The sequence below is a fragment of the Prorops nasuta genome, unplaced genomic scaffold, assembly GCF_024137725.1.
Source record: "Prorops nasuta isolate Cenicafe-Biocafe unplaced genomic scaffold, Cenicafe_Pnas_1.2 PNAS00034, whole genome shotgun sequence".
Lineage (NCBI taxonomy): Eukaryota > Metazoa > Arthropoda > Insecta > Hymenoptera > Bethylidae > Prorops > Prorops nasuta.
The window spans coordinates 346,240-357,519 of NW_027116831.1; the positions used below are offsets into that span (position 1 = coordinate 346,240).

General features: G+C 35.5%; 1 protein-coding gene across 1 annotated transcript; it reads left to right on the forward strand.

Annotated features, from left to right (window-relative positions):
• The first annotated feature begins 6,581 nt into the window (after window positions 1–6,581).
• On the forward strand, window positions 6,582–8,684 carry LOC136783579 (putative leucine-rich repeat-containing protein DDB_G0290503). The gene is made up of 2 exons (XM_066743834.1): window positions 6,582–6,851; window positions 6,936–8,684. Exons 1-2 carry the CDS (start codon window positions 6,582–6,584, stop codon window positions 8,682–8,684), a joined length of 2,019 nt encoding a protein of 672 aa, XP_066599931.1.
• The last annotated feature ends 2,596 nt before the right edge of the window (window positions 8,685–11,280 follow it).

Genomic DNA, 11,280 nt, shown 5'->3' on the forward strand with positions numbered 1-11,280 from the left:
TAAAAAAAATTCTTTGTTTAACAATTGTCAGAGACGGTGAGGTGATTCCTTTGTTCTTGAATAAATTTCAATTTATTTAAAATGTATGTCTAATTTCTAATTTTAGTACCTTTCCCTGATATTTAAGTTTTAGAGATAGTTAGGGCAAGAGGAAGGAGGGAGAAATTAGAGAAATTCTAATAATAATAAGGGAGGGGAAAAGTTATAAAAATATCTTAGGGATTAAAATTATGTATATATATCTCTTTCCCCTTTTTTTTTTTTTTTTGAATCGAGCTTTACTTATTAATTGTAACGAAAATATTTAAGAGTTGATTTTGATATAAAAAAATTGGTAAGGTTGATTATTCATAAAATTTAATTATTATGGTTAGATAATTCTAGTGGTAGTAGCATATAGAATTGATTTAATTTTAATAGTAATTATAAGAGTAAATTGTAGTAGGAAATTGATTAGGGTGATGGGAAAAGGAGGTGAGAGAGGATGGTATGTGTGGGTGGTTGAGTCGGTAACTACACGTGATACGGCTTTAGCCTATTGACGTGGGTCACGATTTTCTTTTTACCCACTGCTAACTCATAATTTAACTCGCTTAGTTTTGCGGTTATGGTATAAGGACCGTCGTATAGGGGTTCCAATTTCTTCGGTCTTCCAGCGAGAATCATTTCTCGCTTTAACAATACTTGGTCTCCTACTTCGTAATTTGATTCTTGTGTATTGTGATCGTAATAGATCTTCGATTTTTCCTTTTCCCATATTAATTGGTCTTTCATTATGTTACCCGTTGAGCGAATTCTTTCGCGGAGCTCGTTATAGTAATCTTCAAATGTATACGTAGGTTGCGGCGGATATTTGAGCGTGGTCGGTAATTCAACCTCGCGTCCGAATAGCAGTGAAAAAGGCGTTCGGCCTGTAGCTGTGTGTGGCGTAGTGTTATAGGTGAACATGGCGTAGGGTAACCATTCGTCCCAGTTATCTAAATCTTCGTTGACAAAGTTTTTTAAGTACGACGCCAATGTTCGTTGCGACCGTTCTAGCGCACCATTTGACTGTGGGTGGTATGCCGTGGTCTGTATTTTGTCAATTTTTAATAGCTTACAGACGTCCTTAAATAGGTTACTTAGAAAGTTAGTACCCTGGTCAGTTAGAACCTTTTGGGGTAACCCGTAAGAAAAAATGATCCTTTCAACGAATAGTCGTGCCACAGTAGAGGCTGACTGGTCTTGAATTGGTAAGGCTATGCTGTATCTTGTAAAAAGGTCTTGGAAGGTTAAGGCATACTTGTTTCCTTGTTTGGTCGCAGGGTATGGTCCTATTATATCTAGGGCGACCTTTTCGAAGGGTTCTACTGGCGTGTCTGTTATCTGCATTGGTGCACGTTTCACGTTGCCTGTTTTATTGCGCTGGCACTTGTCACATTTTTTTATGTATTCTTCGATGTCCTTTTTCATATTTGGCCATACGTGTTTAATTTTAATTCTTTGCAGGGTTCTATTTACGCCTTCATGTCCTCCGAAGGGAGTATCGTGATACTCGTAAAGGATTTGACTTACCATTGTGGGAGTATAGGTCGATGATTTCTCATCAGCTGTTTCTTCCTCGGCGTCGGAGTTAGCTGAGGTTGCATCTTCGTTTGAGTCGGTTGGCCTTGGGGCGGCTTGCCGTGCTCTGGAGCGCGTGGTCACGTATATACGACTTAGCGCATCTGCGTTTGTATTCTGAGTACCTGGTTTGTATCTAATTTCGTAATCGTACTCGGCTAACTTTAATCTCCAACGCATCAATCTGGAGCCTGGGTTTTCTACATTGAAAAGCCAAGTAAGTGGTTGATGATCGGTGATGATGGTAAATCTAGTACCATATAAGTAAGGTCGAAAATTTTGTACAGCCCAAACTATAGCTGCTAATTCTTTTTCCGTGGTGCTGTAGTTTACTTCGGCCTTGTTAAGCGTTCTGTTGGCGTAAGCAATGGGGAGGTCTTTGCCTACCCCGCCTTGCGATAACACGGCTCCTATTGCTTTATTGGAGGCGTCCGTGGTCAGAATGAAAGGAAGATGAAAGTCTGGATACTGTAAAAGTGGTGCAGTAGTCAATCTTTCCTTTAGATTTTCAAATGATGATTGTTCTAGGGAGGTCCAGTTGAACTTCACTCCTTTCTTTAATAGGTTCGTCATGGGTTTCGACAGGTCAGCAAAATGGTCAATGAACCTTCGGTAATAGCCTGCTAGGCCTAAAAAGGATTGTACGTCCTTTACGCTCTTGGGTGCTGGAAAATTTTTTACAGCTTCTATTTTAGTTGGGTCTGGAGAGATGCCTTTGTCCGTAATTATATGACCCAGGTAACAAGTTTCCTTGCGAAGGAAACGGCATTTTTCCGGTTGCAGCTTTAGAGTATTTTCACGCAGTCGAATGAGCACTTGTTTCAGTCTTTTGTTGTGCTCTATTAGAGTAGGGGCGTGAATTACTATGTCGTCAAGGTAAACGAAACATTGGATCCCTTGGAGTCCGGATAATACGGTGTTCATTAAACGTTGAAACGTAGCTGGCGCGTTTTTCAATCCAAAGGGCATGCGGTTGTACTCGTAGTGCCCTAGGGGTGTGGAGAAGGCTGTTTTTTCCTTGTCTTCTTCAGCCATGCCTATCTGGTGAAATCCAGAGGCTAGGTCAAGGGTGGTGAAATATTTCGAGTGGCCTAGTTGGTCCAATATTTCGGTGATGTTTGGCAATGGATAGGCATCACCTATAGTAGCTTCGTTTAGCTTGCGAAAATCTACGACGATGCGCATTTTTATATTTCCTTGTGCATCGGGTTTCTTGGGTACCACGAGCAGTGGCGCGTTCCACTGGCTTCGGCTCGGCCGTACTATTCCGTCAGCTTCTAGCTGAGAAATTTGTTTATCAATTTCTTGTTTATGCTTTTCAGGTAACCTATAGGGTTTTTTAAAGATAGGTTTGGTATTTTCTACCAAAGTAATGGTATGTTTTACCGCTTCAGTGGTGAGGAGTTTGTCACCTTCTAAGTGAAATATATCATTGTATTCCTCACAGAGTTCTGTTAGAGTGCGCAATTCTTCCTGATTTAAATGATTTAGTTCTAATTGAGACTTTAACCGGGCGAGTCGATCGCTGGCGCAGTTATTGACAGCGTATACGGTTATGGGTACAGAAGGGTCGTCGCCCTGAGTCGGTGGACTCGGGATATCTTCTAACACAACTGTAGGCAAGGGTATCTCTAGTTCTTTCTCCGTGATGTTCAAAATGCTGACGCAGCAGGTAGAGTTGGTTGGCCTAGTGGCACAGTTACCTATATACACTCCAGGTAGTATTTGGTGTCCGTTTACAATGCCGTCTTGTTTACTATCTGTTAACGCGGCTACTAGTGTTTGGGATCTCGGTTTTAGTGATACCGTGCGTGATACTACTTGTTTCATTGGCCAGGTGTGTCCCAGCATCGTCAAGGACACGTCCTTTTCATAATGGAAACTGTTTCTTTTCCAGAAATCCATACCGATTAGTCCGTCGGCTATTAGCGAAAAGGTGTCTGGTACTATTTGAAATTTATGGGTTATAGTGTATTTTCCGACTTTTACGTGTAGGTAAACTGATCCAAGCGTCTTTACAGGTGTTCCACTTATTCCTGTTAGCGTAATCGGGGTTTTGTCAGCTATCGTTTCCTTGCGCAGGACTTTTATTTTAATTATGGAGACATCGGCTCCAGTATTGAAGAGTAAGGTTGCTGGTCGTATGAATTCAGCGGCTTGTACTTCGATCAGATTTTTTATGGGAGTACATAATACCATATTAGCGGTTAGATTTCCTACAGGTGTTGGTCGATTCAAGTTTTCGTTAACTGGCTGCTCTGAATTATTGGCATTCTGTTGAGCTTCTCTTTCTCGCTTTGCTTTTAGGGTGCGGCACTCTTGGACAGTGTGTCCTGGTTTTTTACAATAATTGCAAGAGGTGGATACTTTGTTAACAGAAGATGAGTGACTCTGAGTCCGTTTTGCGTTGCTAAGTCTCGCGTAGTATTTTTCGGCTACATGTCCTTTCCTATCGCAGCGTTTGCAATGGAGGTGCGAATTATTCCGTTGTCCGGAGGATCGTTGTTGTCCTTGGTGATCGCGTCTGCCATGAGTCGAGCCCTGTTGAGTTCTGTACTCTTCGTCGGAGCGAGTCAAGGATTCGCGATCGATTGCGATAGCAATTGATTCTCTGAAAGTTGCGCTCTCGCATGATGCTACCATAACTTGGAGTTTAAAATTCAATCCTTTTATGAATTGATGCTTCGCTTGTTGCGTTAACAATTCTTCTATGGCTTCGTTTTTAGCCGGATCATTTGCTGGCGTGATGCATCTTTCTTTCAAACCTGATAATATATCTTCTAGTCGGGAAGCATAGGATCGCACCGATTCATCTTTTCCTTGTCGGCATCGATTTAAACTATTTTGGAGGGTCGCGGTAGACCGTCGGGGTTTGAACGCTTCTTCTAATTCTCGTATTAGTTGTTCGATGTTTTCGATTACGTTGTGCTTAGTTTCAGTATAAGCTTTGCCTCTTAGTATTGTGAATCTAACCTGCCGTAGAAATTCGTCTCTATCTAACGGGTGTAGATTTTGATTTGCCATAACTATAGAATTCACAAACGGTTCTAGCTCGTCTGGGTCTCCTTTGTATTTTGGGATTCTTCCGAGAGTTACATGTAGGGAGGCATATCCGTGGTGAGGTTCTTCTTCTTCCTCATCGTCTAGATCTGGCACGTATCGAGGTCTTTCGCAGGGAGTCACATACGATGTTCTTTGTGCCGGTCTTGCCGTGGAGGTCCTCGCGGGGAACCTATTAAAATTTTGGCGTAGCCTGGAGAGTTCGTCTCTCAGTCTCGTGTTTTCTTCTTCAATTGCGCTAATTTCGCGGGGCCTTATGCTGTTGTGTAATCTTCTAATTTCAGCATCTATGGCGCTAGGAGGTATGCTCTCGTCAAGAGGAATCGTGTTTGTTGGTGCGTCTTCTATTCTGACAGGCGGACGTTCCGCGGTGTAACTATGATCTAATTCTGGGGCGTCGTTATTCGCGTTGCCACGGTGAGCCATAGTTAGTCTATTCCGTCTTCGCGTATTTACGTTTCGAAATGGGGTTCCTTCGTCGGTTTCCCTAAGAGTACGCAAAGTTCTATTCCCTAATTGAGAGATGCAACTGTCTATCTCTCGGGAGATTGAAACACGATTTGGTCGAGGTACACTATGTGTCGAGGGAGTTAAGCTGGGTTCAGATTGAGTTCGGTCTAAATTATCGGGATTACGGTACATGGAAAAAATTTAGTACTTACGAACGCTATGGGCTCGCGGTTACAATGTTCACAAATAAAATTGCTACTGATATGATTGATACCGTACTCACCAAAAGCTCATTTTCACTGGTTGGCTGGCTGCAAGTTCTGCTGGTTTCCAGTCGTTGATTTCTTGTAGTCGTGAGGTAGTATGCGGGGTTGAACCTCGAAGTTGTGGGTTTGTCGCTCCGTTGCTGAGAAAGGCGAAGTTGGCGGATGTCTCGTTGAGTATCGATGATCATCCACGTCGATTCGTCCTTGTAGAGGTTGGTCGATCGGAGAAATAAATTTTCCTGATTTTCCTTGGGATGAAGATTTATGTAGGTTTGATCTTCACCAGTCAACGGATCCCACCGCTGCCACCAGTTTGTTGTGGTTCTATCGCTGATTCACGACAAACTCGAAATTCTTTTGTATAATAAAGTTTATTGACGTTTGATTTACAATGTTTCTTCTTTATACAAATTGATAACCAGAGCTATGAGCTAGATAATTATAGTTTTAAGAGACAAGGGATTGCCTGGATAAGTTTAAGAGATAAGAGGACTGAAGGTCCTAGGAGACTCGACTTGCTCCTTCTAGCTTTTGACTCGAACTGATTTTTGGGGCTGCACGTTTGGGGCTCCTACCCTCAAAGTGCAGCGTCAAACATTACCTTATATGGTAACATTTGCGGGTCCCAATGGTCAAATGCGTCATTGTTCTAGAACATTCGACTGCCTTCGAAGTGCATTTTGCCACGTGTCGGGACTTAGCCTTGGCGACTGTGTGAACGAGCTGCGTCTGGCGCTTCGTATTACATTTAGGAATTTGTCGCTTTTAGGAGTATCTCTCCTTTACAATGAGGCTATTGATATTTTAATATAATCATGATAGATTTAGAGTTATTAATTATATCTTTAAATGATAATAATATTAATAATATTAATTATATAATGCTTATTGTAGCAATGAGTTATGTATGTTTATTCTATGTACATAACAATATGTTTATTATAAAACCACTTTTTTCTAAAATAAAAGGGCAATGTTTATAGGTTACTTCTCCCAGTATGCTGCTCAATAGAAACAATAACATTGATTATGTTCAGTGGGATGATCCTAATGAACTTGTTGATCGACTACGATTACTCTTTGCATCACAAACTGCAGGAAACAATTCACATCAAAATGAAATAATATCTATTATTGAGGAGCTTAAAGAGGCTGGATTTATAATAAATTAAAATAATTTTCACATTTTCAATCAGTATCACGATGACCATCGATGTGTTTGGTAAATCTCTAAATGAACGATACCGTTATCGTTCAGTGTCAAGAAAAAGACCTAGAATAGATAATCCTATTGTAGGAACAGCAAATCAAAATGAATCTTTAAACATTAATGGAGGTGAATATGATGCACACAAAAGACGAATTATAAATTTAGGTGAACCATTAAACCATACAGATGCAGTGACAAAATCATATGTTGATACAGAAGTTAAAAAAAAAGAAAATAATGAAGATCCAACAAAAATTGATAAAGTATTTTTACAGAAGGAAATTTCAAATAATATTCAAAAAATTGATTTGGATACAAAAATAAAGGATTTCAATGAAAATTTGCAGAAAAAATTAGATGATTTTAATAAAATAACTACTAATGTACAATTACAGAATGATAAAGTAAAAAATGAAATAGAAGAACTTGATTTGAAAAATAAAGCAAAACAATTTGAGGAAGATTTTGACAGGAAGAAGAGTGAAATTGAAAAAATGGAGAGTAATGTGAAATTGTTGAGTGATAGTGTTAAAAATGAAATTAAGAAATTAAATTTGGATGAGAAGAAGAAAAAATTCGAGGAGGATTTCGACAGGAAGAAGAGTGAAATTGAAAGGTTGGAAATTAATGTGAAAACGTTAGGCGATAATATCAAGAGTGAAATTAAGAAATTAAATTTGGATGATAAAGTGAAGAAGTTTGAGGAGGATTTTAATAGGAAAAAGAGTGAAATTGAAAAATTGAAGAGTAGTGTAAAATCGTTGAGCGAGAAGCTTCAAGATGAAATTAAAAACCTAAATTTAGTTTATAGAGGAAAAAGATTCGAGGAAGATTTTAACAATAGGAAGAGCGAAATTGAAAAATTGGAAAGTAATGTAAAATCACTGAGCGAGAGTGTTAAGAGTGAAATTAAAAATTTAAACTTGAACGATAAAAGGAAGGAATTTGAGGAGGATTTTAAAAGGAAGAAGAGTGAAATTGAAAAGTTGGAGATTGGTGTGAAATCTTTGAGTGACAGTGTCAAGAGTGAAATTAAAAAATTGAATTTGGATGATAGAATAAAGAGGTTTGAGGAAGACTTTGGTAAGAAGAGAAGCAAAATTGAAAAATTGGAGAATAATATAAAATTGTTAAGTGAGAGTGTGAAGAGTGAAATTAAAAATTTGAATTTGGACGATAAAAGGAAGAAATTCGAAGAACACTTTAACGGGGAAAAAAATGAAATTGAAAAATTGAAAAATAGTGTAAAGTCATTGAGCGAAAAGCTTCAAGGTGACATTAAAAATTTGAATTTAGACGATAAGAGGAACAAATTTGAGGAAGATTTTAGCAAGAAGAAGAGTGAAATTGAAAAGTTGGAGAAAAGTGTGAAATTATTGAGCGAAAAGCTTCAAGGTGATATTAAAAATATGAATTGGGATGATAAGAGGAAAAAATTCGAGGAAGATATTGGTAGGAAGAAAAATGAAATTGAGAAGTTGGAAAGTAGTGTGAAATCGTTGAGCGAGAGTGTGAAGACTGAAATTAAGAAGTTGAATTTGAATGATAGAATGAAAAAATTCGAGGAGGACTTTGACAGAAAGAAGAGTGAAATTGAAAAATTAGAGAATAATGTTAGATATTTGAGTCAAAATTTTAAGGATGAAATTAAAATAGTGGATTTAAGCAATCAAATTGATGAATTTAACAAATATTTTGAACAGAAAAAAAATAAATTTGAAAATTTGGAAAATAAAATGAAAACTATAAACGATTATGTTAATAATGAAATAAAAAAAATAGACTTATTACATGATACTTTTAATAAGGATACAAATAAAAGTTTGAAAGATATTAATAAATTAAAAACTGACGTTAAAGCTCTAAATGATGATATCAAAGGTGAAATTAAGAAACAAATGGATTTTGGTGTAAGTATGATAAATACATTAGCCGAGGAAATTAAACGAATGAAAGACCAAAAAAACCTTACTATAAAACCTAACTTCCCACCAATTCCTACAGTACCTTCAGTTACTCCAGAGAATGAACCTGGTAATTTTGAAGAATTATTGAAAAAATTACACGAACTGTTGGATAAGGGAAAACAGAAATGAGTAAAGAAAAAAAACAATTTGTTGATGAATTACATGCTCCAGCACGAAAAAATTTTATTAGAAGACGAGTTATTGTTCATGGATATGACGATTTGTGGCAAGCTGATTTAGTGGATATGCGATTGTATTCAAAAATTAATAAAAATCATCAATATATATTGACAATTATCGATGTATTTTCAAAATATGCTTGGGCTATACCAATTAAAACTAAAAGTGGGAAAAATGTTACTCATGCATTTTCCAAAGTTTTAGAAGAGAGAAAACCAAAAAATTTGCAAACTGACGATGGGACAGAATTTTACAATACAAATTTTCAACAACTAATGAAACATCATGGAATTAATCATTATTCAACGTATAGTATACTTAAAGCATCAGTAATTGAACGTTTCAATAGAACATTGAAGAGCAGTATGTGGAAAATGTTTACGCTTAATGGAAATTATCAATGGCTGAACATACTGTCAAATCTAGTTAAAGATTACAACAATCGTAAGCACAGAACTATTGGTATGTCTCCACAAAGTGTAACAATTGAACGAGAAAAAGATTTATTGAAAAATGTGTATAATTTCATAAAAATAGCTGCACAGGCAAAGTATAAAGTTGGCGATGCTGTTCGTATAAGTAAATATAAACATTTATTTAATAAGGGTTATACACCGAATTGGACAACAGAAGTATTTAGAATAGAAAAAGTTCAAAGAACAAATCCAATAACATATTTATTAAAGGATTCTACTGGTCAATCAATAGCAGGTGGATTTTACGAGTATGAACTACATAGTGTTGCAAATCCTGATGTATACTTAGTAGAAAAAGTATTACGGAAAAAAGGAAATAAAGTTTTTGTAAAATGGTTAGGATTAAATTCAAACCATAATTCGTGGATTAATAAAAATAACGTATTGTAATTATTATTGTAATCAAAATGTCTTTTTTAAATAAAAAGTTTTATTAATTCTCATAATTTACTTGTATTACATTTTTATGACCCCATGGTAATGTATCAGTTGAATTTGCTATTAAATATCTTTTATCATCGTATGGACTTACCGCTATTTTCTCCTCACAAATTGTAAAGACATTATGTAAATTTGACCTTATTATATTTTGCTTACATATTAATGTATTGAAATTTTTTAAAGAATCTATATAATCATCAAATTCTATATTTTTTACAACATAGCTTTTAATACCTTTAATACATTTTTTATCCTTATTAACACCGTTGATTCGATATTCATACATTTTTGATCGAAGTCCCACAAATTCTGATATTAAATTACCGTTACATTCATCCTTCATTAAACCAATTACTTTTTTATTAACCAAAGGTATATTATATTTATTATTAATAGGATAATCACTTGTATCAAAATAATCTATTTTTTCTCGAATGAAATCGTAAATATTTTCACACTTAAACTCATAAATTAAACTATCGTTATCAGTATACAAAAGTTTTACGTCTAATTTGAATTTTGGTAGAATTACATCATAGTGAAAGCTATATCCCACAAAAAACAAGCTTTGCTTGAAAAAAAGGACGGCAATACATAAGTCGTATCTAGTATGATTAATATATAGTAATATAAAATATTTTAATTAAAAAAAAGTAGTGAAATCCAAATGTTAGGCAAGTATAAATTTTTTCCATGGCGAAAATTGAAATTTAGAAAAAAGTAAATAGTAATACAAAAATTACTTGCCAGGCCCGTTGTATGCAATCGTATTAAATAGCCACATTTTTAACTTACGAGAAGCAATGCTTATATTGCAAGATAGCAACTTACACATGAATATTACGGGCCCGGCAAGTAATTTTTGTATTACTATTTACTTTTTTCTAAATTTCAATTTTCGCCATGGAAAAAATTTATACTTGCCTAACATTTGGATTTCACTACTTTTTTTTAATTAAAATATTTTATATTACTATATATTAATCATACTAGATACGACTTATGTACTTGCCGTCCTTTTTTTACAAGCAAAGCTTGTTTTTTGTGGGATCTTAAAACGTTTTGTAAGAATATAGGAATTAAAACTAAAAATTCTTTTAACTAATTCAATCTAATAAAACATTTTCCAATGTTCTCATCGTTCCATAATGTAAAGCTTCAATTCGAGATATTAATTTATTAATCTATTAAATATAATACAAAATATTACAATGATGAGTTCTTATCATAATTACACTTTTAGAGGCATTTAACATAGGATTCAATGACTGTTTGAGTTATATTTTCAACATCATATACCCAATATCACATTAAAGCCTTTCGCTTTCAAAAATTTGTTTCTAAATTTACCTTTAAATCCACTTTTTTCTTAGGTGTTACTCTCACTATCATCTTTGCATTATGGCTCTTTCCCTGGTAAACTAGTGACATTTATATATTCTTTTCATTAATATAAACTGTAAAATATATGGTACCCGGCATTTGGTCCTATAAAATTTTCTGAATGGCGTATGCTTTCTATCGATAATATGAAAATGATTGATTTGGGGGAATATAGGCGCATGCGCACAGATATAAGAAATTGCTCCATGGGAAAGAGACAGTTTCGTACTGATTTGGTTATGAAT

What these genes read in the sequence shown, in the direction of transcription:
- LOC136783579 (XM_066743834.1), top strand. Translation starts at nt 6,582, where the DNA reads ATGACCATCGATGTGTTTGGTAAATCTCTAAATGAACGATACCGTTAT. An exon ending in ATCCAACAAAAATTGATAAA is followed by an intron (nt 6,852 to 6,935) that starts GTATTTTTACAG and finishes GAAAATTTGCAG; the next exon opens with AAAAAATTAGATGATTTTAA.